At 30.8% G+C, this 26,825-nt stretch overlaps 1 protein-coding gene across 8 annotated transcripts in view; it reads right to left on the bottom strand.

Annotated features, from left to right (window-relative positions):
- LOC118200518 (brefeldin A-inhibited guanine nucleotide-exchange protein 3) overlaps positions 1-26,804 on the bottom strand; it is a 153,913-nt gene extending 127,109 nt beyond the window's left edge. For 2 of the 8 annotated variants that reach the window (XR_015040419.1, XM_085813903.1), the window contains exons 1-11: positions 26,639-26,804; positions 26,247-26,339; positions 25,810-25,861; positions 21,325-21,406; positions 20,480-20,614; positions 16,422-16,610; positions 13,229-13,259; positions 10,217-10,298; positions 10,023-10,130; positions 5,216-5,380; positions 1,575-1,707 (exon numbers count right to left, since the gene is read on the bottom strand). Coding sequence is in view for 5 of the 8 variants with exons in the window: in XM_085813903.1 (XP_085670029.1) it covers positions 1,575-1,707; positions 5,216-5,380; positions 10,023-10,130; positions 10,217-10,298; positions 13,229-13,259; positions 16,422-16,610; positions 20,480-20,614; positions 21,325-21,406; positions 25,810-25,861; positions 26,247-26,331 (1,062 nt within the window). In the remaining 3 variants the exon portion in view is untranslated. Of the gene's footprint in view, positions 1-1,574; positions 1,708-5,215; positions 5,381-10,022; positions 10,131-10,216; positions 10,299-13,228; positions 13,260-16,421; positions 16,611-20,479; positions 20,615-21,324; positions 21,407-25,809; positions 25,862-26,246; positions 26,340-26,638 lie in introns of those variants that run through there. The other 6 variants (XM_085813898.1, XM_085813899.1, XR_015040420.1 and 3 more) reach the window with 5 other exon arrangements.
- Positions 26,805-26,825: the final 21 nt, after the last annotated feature.

Here is a 26,825-nt window from a genome sequence, read left to right as displayed (position 1 = left end):
CAGAATATAAACAAGTTTAAGTTTCATTACAAGATGACACAACCCACAGTTTGAGTGGGATTATCAAGTTGGTCTGCTTCTGTGATTCATGTGAAAAATCAGAGAAGATTTTTTCCCTTGATTTGAATAAGAATCCCATTCTTTCTCTATGCAGAATGAAACTGGCTTAATATTCATTATCTCGACAATATATGGTTATACAGGGTCAATTTCATTGTAGAGAATTTGCATAAAAGCTTTGAATTGTTCATCAAAACATTCCAATGATGCTAGCATGGGCTGTATTCATCTATTCAGTCCCTATTTCAGAATAGGAAAATACAAAAATTAAGCCATATGTGGAGGGTTAAGATATGACAGTTCCATTAAGAGATGACAGTGCCCATTTCTCGGAACTTGTTATCAAAATTTTCTTCATTTCTTCATCTTTCAACACTCAGTGATCAGCACATGGAAAAAAAAATCTAAATACAGATGTATTAAAAAAGGAGAGATATGGATATTTATGAAGAGGTGGAAGATGAGCTCAAAAACCTTAAGCATCTGTCATAAATGCATGCTGAGTTTTTGACCATAATTAATGTTTTTATGGGATGCATACATACATATATATATGTGTGTGTGTGTGTGTGTCCGTCCTCCCATAAAATCTTGTATATTTTCACTAACAGCAAATCGTTATTTATTTTATTTTGTACATCAGCATTACCAATCCATTTATCTATAGTTTTTATTACACCTTAATGTGTTTCTTCAAGCAGACGCATCAGGAAATTGGAACAGAGAATTCAGTCAAAAGTTTTTGGCAAAGTTTTTTCAATTAATTTATAAAAAGTGTTTCGTATACAGTTTCAATTGCCTGTTTCGGCGAAATGCATATGGAGTTAGCTTGATTCGAAAATCATTAAAAAAAATTTCCCCTGAAGAGCCATAATGAGATTTGAATTAGGCGAATCTACCATTTACCGCTTCTTTGTTTTTATATTTTTGCTTAAATCATTCGTCGCATTTTAATTCTAATGTTTAAAATATGCCTTACTTTGATTAACATATTGCTTACAATTAGTATTGAATTTTATTTGTAAATATTCAAGTGTTTGCATTGTTTATCTTTATTACACATTTCATTGCACCTTATTTTACTTATGCTAATATTTTCACAGAACCACAGTATCTAAGCAGCATTTTAGCGCACGAACTAGGAATTTTCTTTTAACTTTTTTCTAAATTTTGCAGCTCAATGCACAAAGTTTTCAACTACATAGGTCTATTTTCGTTTGTTCTTTTTACTTTAATTAGTTATACATATATATATTTGCAACAGAATGCCCATAAAGTAAAAAAAAAAAGCCAAATTTTTAAAAAGAAAAATAATTTAAGCAATGCAAACATAATACATTTATTTAACACCATTTTTCTTTATTACACATTTGCAATTGAGAGTACATTGTTCATATTTGCACAAATATAAATTCAAATCATGTTCTATATCTAAAATGCAGTGAAATTCGAAGCCATTTACCATAAAATCAAGCATTAAATATCTTATTCGTTAAAAATTACATAAGTGATACCTCTTTCACAGCTTTTAATGCCTCAAGTCTGTGTTGGACTGGTGGATATAAAAGCATTCGGTGAAAAAGAGATTCCAAAACTGGCCGCAAAGATCCCACACTGCCAATTAGCCGAACAAGTTCAATTGCAATGCTAATAAATTTTAAAAAATAGCATGTTTAATTTATATGTTAAAGAGCTGTGAATTTTTAAATAAGCATGATAAATTATATATACAGTAAGACCCCGCTTAACGCTGTTTCGTTTAGCGCTGTTTCGGTTTAGCGCTCTTTTATTTCAACCCGGGGATTCTCCGAAATTGTGTGCAGCGCTAGGTTTCCAAATAACATATCCGAAACAGTGTAGTTGTGTTTCTTGCTTGGTGGACGCATTTTTATCATTTGAAACATTTGTTGACATTATTGTAAGTTTAAATTTGTATAATACTATAACGATTAATACAGTGACAAATATTATGATCTTTAGTTTTTATCATGGGTGATAATAAAAAACAAGAAAAGAAAGCAACCAGAAAAAGCATTTCACTGGAAACTCAAATGCAAGTGATTAGAAGATTAGATTCTGGTGAACGTCAATCTCAAATTAGTGCTGCATTGATTTTGGCAACTTCAACAATAAGGACAATTCTTAAGAATAAAGAAAAAATACTGTCATCGGCAACTGCAACTACGTCAAGCTCTGCAACTAGAATTACCCGTTCTAGAAATAACATTATAGAGGAAATGGAAAAATGATTGTCTATATGGATTGACGACGAAATTGAATGCAATATGCCATTAAGCCAATCTATCATAATGCCTTCTTAACAAAAAGGCAGAAAATTGAAACCCAGAATAGACTGAATGATCTGACTGAGAATTTTATTTGTTTTTAAAAGTTTATGCGTTTATATTGTTTTTATTTTTGTAAGAAATAAATGTTTGATTTTATTTTTATTAAAAAAAAACATTATTAAATTTAATGCCTAACCATTTTTTATCCGTCTTCCCCTAACCTCATTATTTACATGTTAAGATAGCCTCGCTTAGCGCTGTTTCGCATTACGCTCTACTTCGATGGAACGTATCCCCCGCGTTAAGTGGGGTCTTACTGTACATATATATTTACAACAAAACTATAATGAAACTGAGTCAAATCTGAAAGCTTTCAGATTTTATATTATGCCCAAAGGGACATTTTTTAGGTTAAGAGGAGATTTTTTTAGAGAAGTCTTGTGCATTACATTTATTTATTAAATATCATGTTCTTCCCGCCTTAAACATAAAATTCAATTCAAGAGCAATATCCCTAAATAATTTTAAAAGAGCATATCTTTAGAATTTCTGATACACAGTCTTGAACACTGGTGATTAAAATGTTTTTTTTCCCGTACCGTGTTGCCATTGCTTGCTTTGAAATCATCAAGGTTCTTAATCAAAAACTCATAAATGCTTCACAAAATATGAAACAGATAATGAAACAAATTCCAAATTTGGGCTTCCAGATACCCTATTCTGGTGGAGATGTACATTATTCAGAATTTGATGGCTCTAGGTATCGTTTTATCACAATGCAAGAAACATATATACATTTATGCAGTTTCTTCATTATTTAATTTCTTTAAATATAATACAGGATGATAATATTTGGTGGCAACAATTTAAAGAGCGATTCAGACTTTTCAAGTTTAAAGCAAAATGCCAAAACGAAATTAATAGCCCTTCTGGGCTAATGCTTTTTGGGCTAAATATACAAGTAACTAGATTTTAGTGCTAATTTACATAATTTAATACAATTGGTAGGCAATTGATAAAAAATGATGGATATTAAAGATTACTGTATTTAGCATTTCTACTATGTTTGTTTAAGCTTTTTAGCCCAAAGGGACATTAGCTCAGAAGTGCTATTAGTTTGGAAACGGCACTTTGCATCAGTTCACTATAAATGTCTATTTCACTTTTCAAATTATTGCCACCAATATTATTGCCCTGTATTATATTTAAAGAAATTAAATGATGAAGAATCTGCATGAATGTGTGTATGTTTCTCGCACTGTGAAAAAATGATACCTAAAGCCATCAAATTTTGAATGACATAGTCCTCTGAATATAGGCACGTAGAAGTATGAATATGAATTTTTGGATTTGCTTTACTATTTCATATTTAGTGAAACTTTAACAAATTTTTTATTAACAAATTCAACAATTTCAAAGCAACCATTATATGGGGAGGGCATCTTTATCTCCAGTACATGAGAATGTCTATCAGAAATTCTGTAGATATATGATGTTTTAAAATATTTTTAGCCCAAAGGGACATTAAACTAAATGCTCCCAAAACACGTATGTGTGTGTAAATGGTAAAAAAAAAAAAAAAAAAAAACTTTGGGAGTTAATATAAAATCTAAAAGCTTTCAGATTTGTAGCTTTTTCTTTTTTAATTTATTTTCTTTAGTAAATGCAAGTAACAAATCTACATAACTTTTTAATTTTAAATAAAATTCCTGCTTTCGGGAATGCATTTATTTTTTGTTTTTAAATTAATTTTTAGTTTATGTGATTGGCATATGCAAAGAATACATTTGTCCAGATATTGAGCTCAAATTTAAATGCAGTGCTAATCCTCACCGTATGCACTTTGCAAATGTAAGCAATAAAAAGTTATTTATAGGTTTTTTTTTTTTTTTTTTTTTGTTGTTTTGTTTTTGTTTTTTAATTTTCTTTACCTATCTTTTTCTCTCCACTACATTTCTCAGGTATTAACATTGCAGATAATTATATTTTTAATATATAATATCCTTGTGTTACATAATTCTTCATCAAATAAAATCTTAATGCATGAGCATGTTTCAGTTAGTTATTTATGTACAATCTAAATTTAACACAAAAATTAGAAAAAGGAAAATGTAGACAAAATTCAGAATAACAAAAACTTCAGTTTCAAGACAACAATGTAAACTTTATGCATAAACATGACAGTATTTGCGTAAGTAAAAACTATACTATTGAAACTACGTAATTTCTCTGAAATACAGAACAAAATAACTTTATTACAGACAGAATAATAAAGAACAGAATAATACTATCAAAACTACCTAATTTTTCTGAAATAAAGAACAGAATAATTTTACTATGTTTACTCACATGTATTTTTAATGTGTTATGCTCTTCACTTAAGTCATCCCTCCAAAAATTAATATTTTTATTTAACAAATGCCTGTCATTTGGCCACTAGGTCATTAGACAACAGATTCTCAAATATCTTGTCACACAGCAAGAGAAAGCAGATAATGCAGGGCACTCGTTCAAATGTAAAGCAGCCATATCTTGTACAGCCATACAAAGAGAACATGTAGGACAGTCCACAATGTTAAAACAAAAAAGATGAGCATGGAGGCAATTGTACCCAGTTAACATTCTAAAACTTGCAACTTCAGCCACACAAGGTGAGTCAGGAACAAGTTGTGTTCTAGAAAAGAGTAGATGCCATCCGAAAGATAGAAAGCTGTATCACGAAGAAAGCACCCCAAAAATAAAATATACAGACAGCAATAAAACAGATAAGCTAGATCAATATAGAAAATAAAATACACAAAAATGTCGATGCAGTTTTGCCTATTAACTACACTAATATTATCCATCATTACTAAAATAAAAGATACCTATAAATTGTCTTCGCCTCCATACTTTGACATGAAGGTGCAGCAGCTAAAACACCAGAACCTCTACCAATTTCATTTCCTTCAATACTTTTCTGGGATGAAACAATATTCTTATCTGTTTTTGGAGAGCCCAAAAGAGCAACAAGTAAAGGACATAACTCTTGCCTGAAAAAAATAAAACTTTTAAGTAAAAACTAAATTAATGTAAAATATATATGTACAGGGTTATCCAAATTAAACTTTCCCAACTCAGAGGCCTGTGCAGAGTGTTGTATGTGTCATAATGTGATGATATTTTAAAAACAGACACTTCAGATCATGCGCTCGAGATTTATTAAACAAAAAAAATTAGTACAAGAAGTTGCCGATAGGTGGCACTGCAGATCAAACAGACATTCTACAGATGTTCTATATGTGTGCCGTGGTTCTCCACAACTCTTTCCATTCGCAAAGCAGTGTGTTCCACAGTGGACATGTCGAATAATTGCGTTCAGATGTGCCAAGGTTGCTGGGTGTTCCAGGTAGACCCGATTCTTTAAGAATCCCCATAACCAAAAGTCGCATGGCGTGAGATCAGGCGAGTGGGGAGGCCAAGTTGTAGGGAAACAGCGGTTGATCACACGTGCATCGGTAAAAGTTGCCCATAACACCTGTTGAACGCCACGAAAAATATGGGAAGGTGCACCATCCTGCATAAATATCATTTCCTGGAGGCGGCCACGTTGGCACAGTTCAGGGATCACAAATGTTGTCAACATGTCCTGATACCGTTTTCCTGTGACAGAGCAGGTTTTTGAACCCTGTTGGAGTCACCTCTTCAAAAAAATAAGGCCCAATGACGAATGTTGCAGTGAAACTGCACCATACAGTAACCTTTGGAGCGTTCAAGGGCACTTGAAGGATTGCGCGCGGGTTTTCACTTGCCCAAATGTGGCAACTGTGCGTATTCACTTGACCATTCAGGTGAAAATGGGCCTCATTCGTCCAAAGAATGTTCCACGGCCAAGCAGCATCGACTTCCATTCTGGCAAGGAACTGCAACGCAAATGTTTCCCGAACTACAAGATCCACGTCGGACAGCTGATGACGACTATGGATTTTGTAAGGAAAATAACCGAGGATTCGAAGCATCACACGCCAGACGGTCGTATAGGACATATCAACAGCACAAGAAACAGTTGGCACACCGACAACACCACGTGGCGATTGGCTAGTGGGGTCCCCGACTGCCAAAGCAACGTCTTCTCGCGTGCAGATTCCACAACCTGTCATCCTCTACCTGGTAAAATTCCCAGCTGTCCTGTTCTTTCGAACTTCTTCATTATGTCTCGTAGAGCGCGTAGTGTCATTGGTCCTCGGCTTAAGATCGTCAGCCGACGGAATGCTCTTATCGCAGCACAGGAGTTCTCGTCATTCTGGTAGAAAAGTTTCACTAACAGAGCTTTGTCTTTCAAAGTCACCATTGTGCATCAGCGAGCTGGAAACAACTGCCTGTGCGAGGCCTGTCTTCCACTTTTGTAGGGTTTGTCTTTTGGGTAAGTTGCGCAGAAGCTTTATTTCTGCAAATCATGTTGCTGCAATATGCACATTACTAGTGTTACAGCGCTACCTATCGGCAACTTCTTGTACTAATTTTTTTTGTGTAATAAATCTCGAGCGCATGATCTGAAGGGTCCATTTTTAAAATTTCATCACATTATGACCCATACAGCACTCTGCACAGGCCTCTGAGTTGGGGAAGTTTAATTTGGATAACCCTGTATTTCAAATATAATCAAATTATGAGTACTTAAATACATATTTTAAAATAATTTTTCTCACAAAGTAAATTTTGCAATTTTTGATATTATTAATTCAAAATTCAAATATTTGTAAAATTTGCATGGGCTTATTTTTCTGGTATCTGGTACAGCTGTTTCCAACCCGTGGTACGCAAATCCCTGGGAGTACATGAATAAATTAACAGCAATGGAAGAAACCAATAATGTATTGTAATTAATGCTAATAGAAAAAGAAAGATAGGAAAGTTAAATGTGTTGCTGAATAAAAGGCAAAGTAACTGTGGCGAATTCCATTGGGATTGTCACTGACCAAAACCAGTTCAAAGGCTATGTAATTTGTGGTAACTAACTCAAATCACACCATTTATATAGTTCAATTCCTTATTCATTGTATGTAGCCACTCCCCTTTCCTATTTTGTCATAACGAGTTGTATAAAACTATTGGCAGCCAATATTTTTAACAGAGTGAATCACAAAATGAATTACAAAGCAGTCTTTATTTATAATTGTATTAAAGTCAAATTTGTTTGAGAGTAAAGATTTGTTTTAAAATAGTTTACATTACATTTTACATTAGTTTTACGTTTGTCTTTTAGAGTTGTTAAATGTTAAGTTCTTGTTAAAATATAAAGGTATAAGTTGTTAAAAAATAGATTTTTGCTTAAAATACTACGTTAGTAGGATATGTTGCAGAAATATTGTAAGGGGATGAGGGATGGGGTCTAGTTCTGAAAAGTAGAGGTACTCAAATATTATAAAGGGGTATGCAATACAAATTAATACAAAATCTTATCAATTGGTACACAAACTAGAAAAGAGGGAATCACTGATGTGGTATGTAAAATTGCTATTATATGTTATTATATGTTAACTCAAGAAGAAACACAGATGTAAAATTTAGTAATTTAGTAAGTCTGGCAGAAAAAGAGGTGAGATGAATATTTTTGATTGAAGGAAGGAGTAAATGTTCATCAAGCTAATAACATTTTTAAAATCTCACAAGATTTGATGTCTGTATCTGTAAAATTCACTGAAAGCTATTTTACACTTATAAAGTGAAAGCCGAGTTCTTTTTAACAAGTGTCTTTAATACTTTTAGCCCTGGAATTGCTGATTTTTGCAACATATTTGCTAATAAATTACTGTAAGGTAAAGGTAATAAGCCATTATAGCTTGTTACATAATGGTTATTTTGACCAACAGTATGTTGTATATGCTTAATATGAATTACACTTTTATAACTAGTTGAGCACTTTTCTCTCAAAATTGAGCAAGCATTTGCGTTATACAGATATTTTAAAATTTTAACACAAATGACTGACAAAAAGATTTTCATATCATATTAAGATTTTCTGCAAAAATAATTAACGTAGCTTCATTTAGGTTTTAAAGTCGAAAGATTATACACTAAGCATTTCATCACAAAACTGTGGATGCATCATAATTTAAAGTGTAACAATGCCATTGTCATACAAAATATTATATGTTGATATCAGGAATTCAAACAAGAAATAATGAATTCAAATTGCAGAACAATGCTGAAATTCTAAAAGCTATTTATAAAACCTGTAGAAAAAATCATAATGCTAAAATTTATTACCCTGAAATACCTTATTTTTCCATTTATAATGCTCATGCTTGGAATCATAAAAATGATATCTAAATGATAATGCTCACAGATTTAAAACTGCTAGAAATTTCCCTAAGAAAGTACTAACATTAAGACACTAATTCAGAAGTCAAACAACAAAAACTAACAAGTACTAACATGTTAAGCAGCAACAATAAAATTTCAACTGCTACAAAATATTTTGAAACTGTATAGTGATTCCATCCACATTCTACTTTATGAAACTGCAAAGTAATTCTTCCCATATTTCATAGATGACTGACATGCTACACAAACTTTCTATATTAGAGATCATGGTCAATGTAGGCCAAACAGAAATTTTGCGAGCATATTACACATCACTCAACATATTCAGTAATAAAAAGAAATCCTTGAACATCAATCACAAATTACCTTGTCAGAAATGATTTTATCAACTTAAAAAAAATTAATTCTTTTTAACATTTCCAGTTTATTTTAAAAAGTTGGTTTTAAATTCAAAATGTCTGGGATTTTTTGCAACATTATTTTAAAATATACAAAATTAAAGATTAAATAAAATTTCATACTTTATTTGAGTTTTACATAAAGTAGGATGAAAGAAGATTAGTTAATTAAACAAAGAAAGAAAATGTAGTGAATTTCAATAAGTTCTTAAAATAAAGAAATTACAACATTTCAGAAAAATGAACGAAAGCCAAATCCCAGTATTGGAAAATAATAAAATTCTTAATATCATAATGATAAAATGTTTCAAAACACAGTCAGTCATACTGTATACACAGAAATGGTTATGGAAAAGTATGCTAATAAACAAATACCTCCATGATTGTCTCATACCGTCAACACATTCTTACAGAAATCCAATTCTCAAAAAAATTTATAATTTTAGACAATTCTTAGTGTTCTCAATTATTTTCATACCTTCTCAGATTGTCATAAATATCAAAACTTGTGGAATAGAAAAGGTAAGTGAAAAAGCAATTAGATAAAGAAGGAAAGAAATAAAAGTTGGTTATTCTCAAGATAGATGAACAAAAATGACTAAGCTGAAAAAATACAAATTATGTTCTATAAGTACGTGCTTAGTAACATACGATGAGTTCAGTTCTTCAGAAAGAGATGTGGCAAGCCTCCACACCATTCTACGGATGTCTGGAATTTTGCTTTCTGAAGAATGCTTGAATGACGGTGTTTATATACATATATCTATAAATATGCCAATTAAATTACCCCTGAACTCCTGTAATTTATTGTTAATCATTTTAAAATGTAGTCTGAAAGATATCTGATTATTTTTAAGAGGAAAATATTTCACAATATATTTTGTAACCTTCACAAGGACTATGAAAACTACCAAAAGATAAGACACTTCTGAAAATAAAATGAACAAAAATTATAAAAGCCAATACATACCATAAAAAATTAACAAAATCTGAGCTATGATAAATATCAATTCTGATATTTTTTAGCACTGACAAGATGCACTGCAATAACAAAGCAGCACCAATTTTCCCTCTGGTGCTGTAAAATAAAGAAAGTTGTAATGTATGTTACTTTTTATTCAGATTTATCACAAAATAAGCCAAGAAACAAAGAGAGAGACTTACCAATTTATATCTTTCAATTTTTCACAAGTAAAATGCAATACTGGATATAACTCTTCTGTAACACTTTCAAGCAAGTTAAATCCTATTTTTAAACGACAAAATAAAAATTTTAAAAATTATTTTTTCGTCTTAATATTATGCAAATAAAAATAAAATACCTATACTAGAACGGTAATTAATGTTCAGCTAGTATGATATGGGCCCCAGAACCTTCACATTAATGCTTTTTCTCCACTTAGCTTATTTCAAGAATATCATAAGCATGTTAGTGCCTTTATCATTTTTAATAAAAATAGTAGGCTTAAACTTGAATTATTAATCATTTTTATGAATAACTGTTTATATAAAGTGCTTATTAAAAAGTACAATTTTATTTTAAAATCCTCTTAGACCAGGTTTAACAGTTACATATGTACGAGGGTAAGTTGAAAAATAAGTTTCCCCTGTCGACTGCGGTCAGAGTTGCATATGAAAGTCAAAAAATAGAATGAGACATTAAAGATATGACATACCTTTATTTTTTCACATAGGTACCAAGTACATTGAGACATTTGTCATATCGCTTGATAAGCTTCAAAAAGCCCTCCAGAAAAAAATCAGGGCTTTGCATATGGAAGAAGCGTTGAACGGCTTGTTTCACTTCAGTATTTCTCCCGAGATTTTTCTTCAAAGCCGGAAACAGATGGATGTTGCTTGGTGCGAGATCAGGACTGTATGGCGGATGGTGTAGGCGCTCCCAACCAAGAGTTGCAATATGGTTTTGCGTTGCCGTCGCCGAATGTGGTCTGGCATTGTCATCCAACAGCAGAACGCCAAATGTGAAAAGGACAGGCCGCTTTTTCCGAATCGCCTCTTTCAATTTCGACAGGGTGTCACAGTAGTGCGTAGCATTGATGATTCCAACCTCCAAAAAGTCCAGCAACAAAACTCCTTGGGCGTCCCAGAAAACTGTGAGGAGCACTTTACCTGCAGAGGGAGTTGTCTTCAACTTCTTTCGGACAGGTGATGACAGATGTTTCCACTCCATAGATGCGGCCTTCGATTTTGGCGTGAAATGGTGGACCCACGTTTCATCCCCTGTCACAATCCGTCATTGCCATCTTCATGGTAAAGCACGAGATGTTCCAGGCTGACCCCCATGTGTTGTTCCTTGTGTGTCGAGGTCAACTGTTGGGGCACCCATCGTGCTGACACTTTTCTGTATCAAAGAATGTCGTGGATGATGTTTTGAGCTCGCTCATGTGAGATTCCAAGTTCTTCCACTACTTCATCAATGGTGATACGCCGGTTCGCTCTAATCATGTCATCCACCTTCCTGACATTTGCATCTGTAGTGGCCGTGCGCGTCCGTCCAGCTCTCGGTATGTCCTCCACTTGCTGACGTCCATCACTGAATGTGTAACACCATCTCCGCACCATTTGCTTCGACATCACACCTGGCCCATAGACTTCCACAAGGCGGTTATGAATTTCTGTTCCTGATACTCCACGTGCCCATTCATAGCGGATAACCGCTCTCACTTCCTCCTTTGACCACGAATTCAAAACGCACCTTCACTCCATACCTACCGGGGCTCAAATGAGAGGCTGGTCTCCGCTTTGCACAGGCACTGCAACAGCGCCATCTGCTTCATTTGCAGCGACCTCTACCCAATGGTGTATCGGTGACTTGCGCGTTTTCCTGCTGTGTCGCCTTTCGCCCACAGCCGATCAACGCTTCTTCCATATGCAAAGCGTGAATTTTTCTTGGAGGACTTTTTGAAGCTTATCAAGCGATATGACAAATGTCTCAGCGTACTCGTACGAGAATAATAAAATAAAGGTATGTCATTTCTTTAATGTCTCATTCTATTTTTTGACTTTCATACACAACTCTGACCACAGTTAACAGAGGAAACTTATTTTTCAACTTACCCTCGTAGCTTTTACTGAACAGGTTAACCAGGTAAATATCACAAAAAATAACAAGAAATTGCACATTTCTTTAACCACAAAAGAAGTTTAATTACAAAGGAAATGCATAAATATTCATAATTTTTAATAAATTAGGGGAGGGAAAATTCTAAAAATTTTGAAAAAGGCCCAGCAACAGAGAATTCAAGTAAAAGCTGGCTTTTTTTATATACAGATACAAATGCTGACTTCTAAAAATATCTTTACTTACATTATGGTACTATTTCTGATGATTGTTATAATAAGTGTATATGATTTACTATAGTAATGTACTGGCAGGTTCTTGGTAGCTTGGCAAATGTTTTTGCAGAAAATAAATGAGTTTTATTTATTTATTTTTAAAAAGTGCTTGCTAATTTTTACCTTACTATTTTCTTTTTTGTATTAGTTTTTCTAGCTGTGATTTGAAAATTAGTGAACTTTTTTGGTATTCAGAATCTAATAACATCACTACTGCATTCATATTGCTATTTGGCTATGTAGGGCACGAAATTTTGCTTGCTGTGATAGATTATGATACTATTTCTAGATATATTAACTACTGAAATTTCTAACATTTTAAACATATTATTTATAATTTTAAAAAATAAAAGTTCTACAGTACTGTAATAAAATGAACAATTACATAAAATTAGCCTCTGCAAATATTAACACTACTTGAATTATGGCTTTACATAATGTTTAATGGAATCTGTTTTCATTGAATGGGAATGAACTTAAAATGGGTTTGATTCAGCTTGGCTTACTTGATTAAGGGAAAGCACACAAGGACTATTTGCCTAAGGGAAGGGATGCCTTTCTAAGGGAAGCTGCCTCGTATACACATTACACATGAGGAAAATAACAAAAATGCCGACAAAGCCAATCTGTTCACTAGGATTTGAACCCCGGACCAAACTACCAATATTCAGTGACTTTACCGCTCGACTGCTGATGGGCCAGAGCTTTAAAAGGGAACAACATGTAAAACAGCAACTATACTGCAATTAAATGTGAATATCAAATTTAATGTTAACTAATTTTAAATCATTTTATAAACTAGACTAAACAAATGTTTACCATTTTCTCCATCAGAATCATCAACTTGATCCTAGAAAGAATGCTCACATGTAAAAAAATTCAAAATGCAATTGTTTTTTTTTTATATGATTATCATGCATATTTAACAGAATTATAACAAAAGATAGTTAAAACAAAAATACATGCATTTATTAGTGTTATTTGTAAATGAAACAATTTATTTAAATTAACAATAGAAGAAAACAGCATTCATTTTTAACCATTTCCAGTTTTTAAAAAATTATCGAAGTTTTTGGCAAACAGCTACCATTTTGAGTATGAATGATAATTTCTTAACCCAGTGTCCATATTATAATGCTGCAAAGAATTTTTAATTTCATAATTTATGTCTGAAAATTATCAATAGTTTTCTAATAAGTGCTCAAAAACTATTTTCCTATTTCTGCCAGATGCTTCATAAATTTTCTAATTTTTGTACGTGTGTTGTATTTTATTTATATTATAAGAATCTTTACTAAAGCTAACACTAAAAATTTTTATATTTATGTAGAAAGCAATCAAATTTCTATTAGAAAAAATTGGTTTAGTCCTAAAGCAGCTTAGCAGACTTACAAGAAATTCCATCAGATGATTCAATGGACAATAAACGTGGTGTTGCAAATTACATGGTGGAAGAAATTCAGATTCCTACCTATGAAATTAGTGATTTAGATCCTGTGAGCCTGTGTTACTTGAAACTTAACTTATTCTGATAGAAGACAGCCATCTCATGTTGATACAACATGATGAAAACAACATGAGAAAACACTAGTTTTCAACGAAAAACTAGTTCTACATCTTATATCACACAGTTGAAGAAAAAAAAAAGAGTAGTTTTCTGTTAATGGGTTAACACTTGGTATCAAATATAAATGTATGCATGAAATCAAAATAGGTGGCAGCTAACCTAAGATATCTAAAAAGCTTCATGAAAAAGATATACTTGTAATAACACTAGTGCATCATTTAATAAAATACATATAATATTTAATGTCTGCAATTCTTTCAGGCCTTAAATCATAGAATTGCACCACATTCTCCCTACGTACACAGTGATCTCCCCCCCCCAATTAAAAACACCAAAGAATTGCTCAATGTTCTACTTATGTACACAACAATTTATTTCTGCTTAAAAATATCACATATTTGTATAAATTTGGCACTGTGCATATTAAATACTGCACAGATATCTATTCAATGCATAGATATTCAGGATGCGATATAAATAGGCTATCACAATCCATGCACATCCGTCACCCAATTAACAGAAAAATACCAAAATGAAATTAATCAGTATTTTCCATTAATTTATCAATGAACCAATAATGAGATACATTGAAATTCATGGAAAATAACAGAATGCAGACTTAAGCATCACCTTAGATCAGCAGTTGACAAACTGTGCTAAGGCACAGTTTGGAACAGACAACTGTCCTAAAGCACAGTTTGGGAACTACTGTAAATTTAAGGACTTTAAGGCCGAGTAAGTTAGGGAGTTCTTAGGGCACACGAAGGCCTAAGGACTCTTCAGCTGCTCCAAGAAATTAAAATAAATAAAAACTGAATGAAATTAAAGAACAACAGACAAAAAGTAAATTCGAAAAAAGATATTTAGAAATTGCATTCTAAACTTGGAAATTCACAAAATTCAATTTTGCATCTCCTTTAATAGATGATGTTTGGCCATTCCTTGGAACTGCACATTCAAGAAGTTTCTCTCTCCTTATCACCTTTCAAGAATTCCTCAAATCTGCTCGAAGCTTCTTGAGACTTAGCCCCATATAAATACAAACAGAAAATGAATGTAATGTCAGTGGCCAAGATGTCAATTTGGAGTCAATTCACTGTGAATGTTCATATAGATAATACTAGTGTTTCTTAGTGATTTTTCCATAATTTCTTTCTGGGTGATTTTCTTTGCGAGAAAATTAATATAAAAAATAATAGACTGTATAAACTCCTGACCTCTTAAAAGCAGACTTGGCAGATTTATTAAACATAAAAGCAGTCATAAGAAGCCACTATGAGTCTCTCTTACTGCACACTGAAGTAAAGTGGTCGTCTTGAGGAAAAGTATTCAAATATTTGAGAAACTGCATGCAAAGTAGTAGCATTTTTAATATGTCATAACGCTCTATGGTAAAGCTTTAAAACAATAAAAATTGAGTGTGTAAAATAGCGTATTGGTTGAAATTCATAGCAATGAACATAATGAATCTATGATTGCTAGAAAAAAATCCGAATAAAATAAGTCGGTTTCTGATGCTAACTAAAGTTTCTTCTTACGAGAGACACTTATGTATTGACAAAGCTAACAATTGCAGTTCTCTTACAAAAACATTCTTGGGAGAAAATAACATTCAGATTCAATGAAAAATAATTAATAATAATTTTTAAAAAATACTCAAATGCACCTTGAAGCTTTGAAAACTCATCAGAATTTTATTTTCTCACAACTCAACAGAAGGCGCTTGAATGACTCTGAATGGGTCTAAACGTGTTCAGCATGAACAAAAAACTATTTGGCTTAAACTCAATAGAACATGATATCTTTACAGATTTAGCAATGAACTAAAAATCAAGTTCAAAACCAAAGCATAACAGAGTTTGAGCTGCATGCAAGATGAATTCAAAATTTTATCTGAGAAAGCAAAATCAGTACTGCTTACTTTCTTGACTATACATGCCTATAACACATGATTTATCACTTATACAGGTACCAATAAATTATTCAGAGAATCTGCATCAATGCAGAACAAGGCATTCGCTGGCAATTATCAACATTTGAACCTAAAATTAGAAAACTGTGCACAGCAATGCAACTACAGATGTCAATTTAAACATTTTAACAATTTTCATGTTAAGGCTTCATATGTTTTCTGTAAAAAGTAATAAAATTTCAGATAAGAAGTAATGAATGAATATGTATTTGAACTGAACGATACGTAATGATTAACTTGCAGAAACCAAATTCATTGTAACGACCTTAATGATTCTCACAGCAATAATGTAAAACATCTAGACCTTAATTTAGTTCAGATTTTTACATGAACTGCCGTGAAACTTTCCTAGAAATTATTTGATGTCATTACAATTTTTGATTCAATACAAACTCCAATATCAGAATGGTTCTATCATTTTTAGACATTACGCATGAAAAGAAACTCTCACAGGAAAGAGTAAATAATAATACCTCAATGCTTCCATCTGTCTCTTGTAACATAATGCAAAATGATGTCAAAGTTTGATTTATGGTTGCCTGGGCAGCTGTTCGTACACCAGCTGTGTTAGTGCCGTATGCTTCCAAGCATAAAGTTATTAACATGATTATTGAATGAGATGTTAAATTCTGTCCATGAGTGCTAGTCATATTTAGTAATATCTAAAAAAAAGAAAATGTACATCATTTTAATACATAATAATAATTTAAAAATTTCATTGCTGCAACAATATTTAAGAAAATAGTTTTTCAAAACATTAAAAATGAACTTTGTTCAAAGAAGTACTCTGCATTTATCACATAACAGAAAAATGTTAAGACTCCAGAAACACAGCCATACATATAAACATACAGAAGAGGAAAAACACAAGATTTTGAATTTAAACTAACACAAAATTCAACCACAGATCTGATGATCACAGGCCACCTGATTTTAATTGATTATGTGATTCACACCTATCAAATCACAGGTGGTCTGTGATTTGACCCCAGACCACCTGATTTTAATGAAAAATTCAGTGCCCGTTAAGGAACACTGCATGTATACCTTTCTTTTCCGCCATCTAAATCAGTGGTCTTCAAAATAGTGTTCTGTATAGCCCTGGAGTTCCACAAGACAAAATTAAAATTCAAACTAAGCAAAAAATTAAAATTTTAATATCATTTGGAATAATATTTAGTTAATTAATATTTTTCACAGTTTCTATTATTATTTGAATTACAAAAGAAATGCTACTCGATGTTATAATGATTTTCTTTTCATTTTCCACAAAATGTATGCAACAATGGTCAAGCTTCAATGTTTCTTTTAATATCTATTTTCCTGAGGGTGATAAAGCTATATAGAGAAAATGATAGCTTTATGGGTTATGCGAGTCAAAAAAGTATAAGAGATCACTGATGTGGTAAATAAATAATGCCATTTCCAGAAAATGGGACAAACTATTTTGGTACCTTGAAGAACAGAAACTCACATCAAATCATGCTGCATATGTGCATGTGAACAGGGGTGGCCAACCTGCGGCTCTTTGAAGGATTATTTGTGGCTTTCGATAAATGTATCCCAGTTCCCTTTTCATTTTTGTGTTATTATATTTTAAAAAATTATTATCATTCCGTATGTGTTTCAAAATGTCTTTTAAATTACAGACAACAAATATGAAAGACTAAGTGCAACGTTGTAAGAAATTTCATTTCCGTCCATCGTCTCTTGATTTTTTATAATCCATTTGAAATTAACATAATTCAAGGTGAGTTTTCCATTTCCAATACAGGTTTGACCCAAAAAGCATCTGGAGAATTAGAATTAATAGAGATGCAAGAAGATAAAGCTCTACAATTAAAATATAAATCGATGCCGATTACTGAATTTTGGAAATTTGTACCATAATCGAAGTATCCTGAATTAAATAAGGCTGCTTGTCGAATTATTTCAATATTCGGAACAACGTACTTACATGAATCATTTTATTCCACTTTAAAATTCGTGAAATCCAAACACCAATCAGTATTAACTAACCAGCATCTCAAAGAATTACTGAGAAGTGCTGTCATCAATTATTCACCAAATTTTAAAGAATTATCAAGAGAAGTAAAATAAATGTGTTTAATTTTTTGAATTTAAATTCAATACACATATTTTGTATTTTTATTTATATGTTTTAAATAAATACATTTTCTGTAAAATTTTTGTAATACCTTTTTTGTATACCTTTTAAATACGTATTTAATTGTGGCTTGCGAAAAATTTCAAATTTTGAAAAACGGCTCGGACTATCAAGGTGCTTGGCCACCCCAGGCATAGAGCTTTTCTTTAACAATCAATGCAACAGTTGAGTTTTGTTTAACTTTAAAGACATGTAAATCATTTACACTTTTCATTCAAAGTAAGAATAAAATTAAAGTATATTTCTTCAGAAGAATATGTGTGCTCCTATTGCTTTCATTTAAAAAATTTCCAATGTAGAATTGGTTACTTTAAAGATTTTAATAATACACAGACAGTACAAGTAGAAATGTCAATACCAACACTTTATAAGCCATGAAGTATTTGAGGTATTTAAAAGTTTCATGTATGTAAAAAGGCTTCTAAACAACAATAAGAAATCTACAAAGAACTGAAATCTAAGGAGGGTTAGTGAGTTAAAAAAGGTAATTAAACAGATACTTCAAGGAATAAGTTTGCTTTCTTAAATCACAGCTCAAGAACGCAACATTGAAACTATATGAAGCACATTCTACACCAATTACTATTTCAAAATGGTTCATCTTAGGTAAATTTTTAAATAACCAGCATTAAATATGGCATGACAGTTTTAGAAAGAAAGTGCAATTGCAGTGAAAAATCATAAAATTTGACAAAATCGTGTTGAAACATTCAATGACAAAATTTGCATTAAATAACATGTAATAATATCATTTATTAATTCATTAAATTTTGGAACTGACAGTAAAATTAAATGATAGTTTCTAACTCTGAAAGATTAAAACAGGGGGTTTTCATGCTGTGTGGCAGCATAAATTTAAAATGATCCTAAACTAGCAAATCAGTCACTTCATGATGCGTAACTCAGATAACCAGTTATAATATGTTGATTTTAAATATATTAATTTAATACTTAATTCTTTATCATAAATTTTAATACTACTGCAAGATATATTTTGGGCTAATTTGATCCATAATTTTCTCAAAATTTTATAATGCTGAAAATAATAATAATATATAATTAATAATGCAAAAAAATGCTTTTATTTACTATAGTGCTTTTAAACATGATGAAAGTGAGATTAACGATTAATGTGCATACAATCAAGAGGATAAATTTAGTTACACTACAGATTTAAAATAGCATTTTTTTTTTTTTAAATTTTATTAAATGTCAGTTAAGTTGTTCAAATATGCTCTTCAGTCTCCTATAATAGATTGAACCAATTCAAATTAATTAAAAACTATTATTTAAAAAAATATGGCATAGTGCTATAGTGCTTTTAAACATGATGAAAGTGAGATTAATGATTAATGTGCATACAACCAAGAGGATAAATTTAGTTACACTACAGATTTAAAATAGCATTTTTTTAAAAATTTTATTAAATGTCAGTTAAGTTGTTCAAATATGCTCTTCAGTCTCCTATAATAGATTGAACCAATTCAAATTAATTAAAAACTATTATTAAAAAAAATCATTTAGGGAAAAATGCAAATAGTACAATTTAAGCTTCATTAAGAGAAGATAAAATCCTACTTTACTTTCTTTAAAAAAAATTTTCTTAAAATGTCTTTCATGGCTTTTCTTTTCTCTCAGACACTTAAGAACTCAAAAGCAATATTTTCAGTTGAGAATTTAAATATAAATAAACTAAAAACCGAGAAACTTGGAGATTTACTAAGAGACCAGGACATATGACAGCAAACTGAAAGACTCCTGCTTCTATCAGGATGCTGGCAGTTCAGAGTAAGGTTTTTCTGTCACTTCTAACAGACAAAGATATAAAAGTAGAATACCAGTTCACACAATTTCCAATATTTCCTTTTTTAATTTATGACTGTTTTCATACATAATCATTAATCTTCAGGAACATAAAAATATAATCTGTTTTTCTCATTATTTATTTAATTCATTTTAAACTATTTTAGAAACTACTTATCTTCCAAATTATTACCTGTATGTGCAAAGAAATTTATTGAAACATTGGATAATAAATATTACATGAAAGTACCATTATAATTATTAAAATAGCTCAAGAACTGAAATGACATAAAACCTCCTATAACACAGCAATGCAGTTTCCAAATTTTCCAACTCAGTGTAAAATACCATTATTTATAGTAAAAAATTCTTTAAAAAATTAGTTCTCTAGCAATATCTGAAAAGAAAAAATTATTGAACATCCCCTTCAAGTACAAATAATAAGAAACATTTTCTTTCTCATGGTATAGAACAATTACATTGTTTGTTTCAAAATTCCATAAAATGAAAAAGAGCATTTAATGATATGGTTTTAAAATACTTTCTGAACAAATTAATTACTTTTAATATCTCCATTTGAATATCATCAGAATGCGTATGAAGTGATGCTACTGATCTCATTAGCTGTATAGGAAGCCAGTTTTCTTCATTATCACTCTCAAATACTGACTGAAAACTTTTATCCCATATCATTCGCTATATTAAAAAAAAAAAAAAAAAAAAAAAAGAAAGAAAGAAAGAAACTTGTTAAAAGAATTTTGTAAACCAATGTTAAAAATTAGAATGAAAAATTATTTATTTTAACTGTATAAATGCTTTTTTTTTTTTTTTTTTTTGTATTGTATTGTAATATGCGATACTTACATACTTTCTCCTTAATCAAGAAAGTTGCCATCAAAGTTAGAGATCCCACCAAACTTGCACCAATCATTCTGGTGAAAGTTTGACAAAGCAAATCATTCTTTACTTAGCTAGATAATCAACACATACAAGTTATATTCTCTGGTGTAAACCACATTGCCAAATAGATATTTGATTGTTATATTTTTTTTACACTGCATAACACTGTTTATTCGTCTTCAAATATATATATATATATATCCCCAACTTTTCTTTTTTCTTTTTTTTTTTTTTTTTTCCCAATATGCAAAGGGAAAACAGAAAAATAACAAGTTATTTACATCCTTCTTTGCAAAAATAAAATTGGATTATTGAGCATTAATTAAAGAAAATACCTAATAGGAGTACTGTGATGTCATGCTTTTCCATTACTGTGCAAAATCACACTGCATGAAGATAGTTTTACTGTGTTAAAAATGACTTCTAAAAAAGTATGTAAGTACCAAATGTGTATAGAAAACTGCTTTTTAAAATATATATATATATATATATTAAGTATACACAACCTGGAAGCCATTTAATGCATGATTCATGAGTTTTGAATGTTTTGATTCCAAAGCCAGGCGAAGGGTGTCTAAGCATTTAGATCTACAAATAAAAATTAAAAAAAAAATCTGAGCAATAGATATGGAACAATATATATAAAAGATATGAAAAAGAAATTCTCATGGAATTAGATTCAAAACAATTTCATGTGATTTTTTTATTTCACCTGATATATATTCAAGCATCAATAACATTGAAATAAGAATATATAAATTCAGCAAAATTTGAACTATATCCCAAATCATATTATCACTATAATATGCACATTAAAACAACTTTAGAAAAATTCAGAAAATTAAAATGTTATCATTATTTTATAAACACTATGTTAACATATGTCAAGATGTATCTGAAAAAAATATGAAATGCGTTCTAAAGTGAAAATGTCGTTTACTTTAACTCTTTGAAAACCGAAGTTTTTGCTAACGTGTACGCATAAAATACCGAACTGCCTGAAAAAGTTTTCGAAAGTCACAGTAATTTCGTCCAATCCCCTCCATTAACGCACGAAGAGTGAAGATTTAAAATGTCATCCTGTCTATTTCCTAACAAATAAAGATAAGAAACTACAAATAAATCCTTTTAGGTCTGCAATAAACTGATACAATGCATTTGGGGAAACTGCACCTGCTACTGTATCTTAAGGGAGGGAAGAAAACAACATTGGAATTTCTGCCGTTTGAATGAAAGACCATCTGGGGCGTTAAAATCTTCAAAGCGTTAAACTCTTCTCCACATAATATATATAAAACAAAAGATTTATTAAACTTTATTATAGTTGAAATATAGAAAATACTGACAATTTAAAGACTATATATGAACACAATACCCCATTTATAATAATTACTCAGCATCCTTCATTAGGTTCCTAAAGTATACACATGAATAAACATATTAAGTGTAATAAGCAAATCGCTTTAAGCCTTCTCATGATTAACATGCCACTTCACTTATCAAATCATTTTTTCAAAGCTCTAAAATATTTCTTTTACTTGTCTTCATAACTCTTTCTCTTTTTTCCCAGTCATTATCTAAGAAGATTTGCTATGTCAGCTTGAGCTTTATTTTTATTCTGTTGCTACTTTATATCAAAAACATTCAGTTTTCAAAACGTGTTCAAGCAACAGCAACAAAATAAAAGACAATGCCCAAACCTGAATTCCTTTATGTTCCCTTCTCAAATCTACAAATCTAGAGAGATCCTATCTACAGATCTAGAGAGATGCATATAATGAATTAAATAGTATTTTTTAAATGGTATCTTTTCTTGAATTTTTTAGCATTGGACTTTCAGATTTTTCAACTTTTTGGGGAAAGGGAATGGAGCCGAATTGAATTATTATAAATCAAATTATTTTTTTAAAATACTAGGTGTTTCAAACATATAAAGTTTAAAAGGATCTTTATGATATTTTCACTTCTTTATTTCAACTATGAATCGGACAAAAAAAAAAAAAAAAGAATGACTTCATTACATTTTTGTTACATTCATTACAAATATTATCTAATTCTCTAATGGATTTTTGCCTATTAAATAACAAAATGTATTAAAAATTTACATCTAAGAAAAAGATAATCACATTAAAAGAAAAAGGTCGATATAATTAATGCATATGAAAAGCCATGATAACCACACTTTGGTTTCGCTAAGGTATGTTACATCTTGTCCATAATTGCCTATATTGCTATTGCAATTATATGTATAATCACATTCATTTCCATTTAACTTAATTTTTTTCTGCGTGCTTTGACTGCTCTCCATTTCTTAGCTTTTTTATCTTTTTTTCCCCTTAAATTTTTCTTCCAGCTTTTTGATTAAAATACTTTAATTTGGTATTAATTTGCCTAAAAAATTAGATCAAGTACAAAATTAAAATATAATATTTAAGTAAAAATTGCTATAAAAGATATTGTTTAATCTTTGGATTATGGTAACTTGGCGATTTTTTGGCGAAAATGTGGCGACCCACCCTGCTACAGCAACTTGCTAGTTTTTGATTGGACGCCATTTTGTTTTCACGAAGTAAAGGCATTCCCCCCTCCCCTCAACATTTCCAACAATCTGCTAGCCGAATTACGCTTATGCTAGAACTTTTATGGAACAAAAGTGCTTAATCATGACGAAGATTAGGTGCGAAATTGGGACAAAGTGCAGAATCGCCCACTGCTTGCCGCATTTTTACGAAATGCACATACATGGTATCATCCAGGTACACGTCGACCTATTTTCACTTAAAAAAACATCCCAGAATTGTACAAAAATGGCATTGCGCACACTCTATCCATGTACACTGCTAAAGTCCTAGCTAGTAACCTTTATCGCCTTACTAAAATGTATTCCAAAGATTAACCAAGATTATTTAGACGGCATTCTGAAGTTTGCCTTAGGTGTTAAAAAGGTGCCTTTTACAAGCATAATTTATTTAAGCTGATGAATAAGAGATGATAAATGTTTGATTCATAAAGAATATATTGTCTTCTTACCAGGACATGGCAGTTTTGAAAAAGTAGCTTAAAAAAGATTAGGAATGATGACAGAACTTAAAATTAAATGCCTACGAAAATTCAGTAGTATCACAGTAAAGTATCCATCCTTTATATTTAGATTTTTCAGAAGCAGTGAATGAACAATCTGCGCTAGTGCAGCAAATGCTGACATATATATTTTGCTCATATATATATAATATTTTTAAAATACTGAGGCAAATAAGTAATACTGAGGCAAAGTGTGCTAGTAACAAGATAACCTATCCTCAAAACAGTTAATTACTGACAGGAAGAAAGTATTCAGAATTATTGAATAATCATTCATATTGAATATTTTCAGAATACAAAATGCAGTATTTTGATAGACTAATAAAAACATTTGATATTCAAAGAACTTGACAAAACAAAATTTATTACTAAAAAAATTTCTTTTAAGCATCTGAAGAAACAAAATTAGAAAGATATGATACTTATAATTTTATAAAACAAAGTCAAATATCTAATTCATTGTTTTCAATAGTTTTCTGTACATACATTTTTATTCCTTTTTGATAATTTGTTGCTTATACATAATCATTAATTACTGTAACAAAAATATATTACTAAACAAATTAAAAATTTCATTAATTATTAATGGTTAAAAAAATCACAATTTTGGTTGTTATTTTTGTTTTTAAGCCTTATATGGAATTCCTGCATCTCCTCATGCACATGTGACACACGTGGCAAGCACATTTAGCTAGCCTCTTAAAGAGCCATGATTTAAAGCCTGGTTGATGGCATATTTTTCATGTTTCTTTTTTCAGAATGCCTAAATCAGAGGTATTCAGTGAGGTTAGTATTGACCTCTGGGAGGTCAATAATAATCAAGGGGTCAACAGCCAAATATGTACCAGTAAACTAGTAAACATGTATCAACAACATTGACAATTATTGATATATAACAACCGTACAAATTCAAGTCATTCAAACCACATAGTTTTCCCTTTTCTTACCTAATGAAAGCAAGCTTTAGTCAAGCCAATAATTTACAGCAAAAAACAAGAAACAAGTTGAATATTTTTGACCAAGATGATTAAAGGATTAAGTTAAGCAATTTTATACCAAATGGTTTAAAAAAATGAATCAATGCATCAAACACAGCTACATTGTTAATTATAATCAGACTTTTGTGCAATCAATCAGTCTGCGATTTTGTTTTTGATAACTTACTTATGTTTGGAAAATTAAAAATAATAATACACAAATTATCCATTTTTTTTCAAACTTTCTGTTCATATTCTGAGTTTAATTTTTATCTTAAAATTTTAAAAAATTTATGTGAAATCTGTATAATGATTATGTTGTATGCTGTATATTATGGAAAAGATAATAAAGGGGTTGAGGGAAAAAATGATTCTTTTGAAAGTAAATGCAAGAAAAGGGTTGGGAAATTGTTGGACTAAATGATCTCTACAGTGATATCTAAACTAAAATGCAATGGGCAATAACTCATCACCACTTTGGTTAAGTGAGTCTCATGTTCATCCACTTGCCTTTTATATCGCACAAAATATACGGAATTATCATGTTTCCCTATGTTTGCTGTCATAATGTACGCAGTACAGTTAATGTGAGCACCCAGTTAACTGGGCCACCAACTGGGCAATCTATTGTTCAAATTCTGGTGGGGGCATAGTTGATTTCTCTTGTTTTGTGGTCTGAAATGTCTAAGCAATTTTTATAACTTTAATATCAGATACAAATTATTATAATACTTTTATATTACTCCAAAGAAGTACAATATTCATATAATAAAATAAAAATGTTTTCAGATCATCATATGTAAATTACAGTTCTTCCATTGCATGAGAGACATCTATATATTAATTTCTGAATATTAAGAGTGCAGTTTCATATCAGTGCATAAATGTACGAATAAGCATAACAGTAGTCTGAAACCGTAAATAACGTCTTACCTTACTTCATATGGTGGAGACCGCATCAAACTATGCTGATTTGCTAACAATTCTACAAGAAGAAATATAAATCAATTTATGCAAATAAATTCACTTTTGAGGAGAATTTTAATTATATTTCTAAATGGAAAAGTTTTTCAACCTCAAATATACAATACATAAAATGAAGTTAATACCGTATAAATATATTAAATAAATTACAAATACTATGGTTATTACACATTTATTCCCAAAAATGTTCATATTTTAATTGATCAAAGCACTTTCATGAGCAATAAGAAAGTAATTTTTAAGATGAAAATATTTCTCATTACTTTTATTTTTATCTTCACATCATTTTAATTGAAAGGAAAAGTCAAAATTTTTAGGCATTATTTGAAAAGACGGATAGAATATAGTTTTTAAACCATTTTATTTTTAACAGCATTCATACATACCTTGTGATTCTAAACATGACTGTTTAACATAAGGATGTTTTGTTGTAGAAGCATCCTTCATAATTTTTGCTAAAATATCTTCCATTTTGATAGCTACAATTAAGCACAGATATACATGTAAATAGATTATATTAACAAAAGATATTCAAAAATAATACGCATTAAATAGCATGCTATTTTACAAACTAGGATACACACTCCATATATAGTTTGTTAAAATTGTGATTACATTAATAAGGTATTTTAATTTTCATATGCCAGATATATTACATTAATTATCAAATACTGTCAGATACGGCTTAATATTTTACCATGAGTTATCTTTTATTTAAACAAAAAGTTATCACATTTTCCCAAAAAGAAAGAACACCTTGCATATTTTTATGACTTACCTTCTGAACTTTTCAATGATACAAAAACAAAAGTATGAAACACACGCTCCAGTAAAATTAAAATATACTCATGTATTTACATGTCTAGATTATTAGCAATTCAGAAAGCAAACCATATGGTCGTTAGACAAGTTTACCACATAACTGGACTTGCGCTAACGATCAAATAGTACGTCACGGATATGCT

This window comes from Stegodyphus dumicola, chromosome 3 (assembly GCF_044657685.1).
Source record: "Stegodyphus dumicola isolate Sdum_Otavi_A_Nest chromosome 3, ASM4465768v1".
Classification (NCBI taxonomy): Eukaryota; Metazoa; Arthropoda; class Arachnida; order Araneae; family Eresidae; genus Stegodyphus; species Stegodyphus dumicola.
The sequence above is the reverse complement of the archived record's forward strand: the minus strand, read 5'-3'. Positions and strand labels throughout refer to the sequence as shown.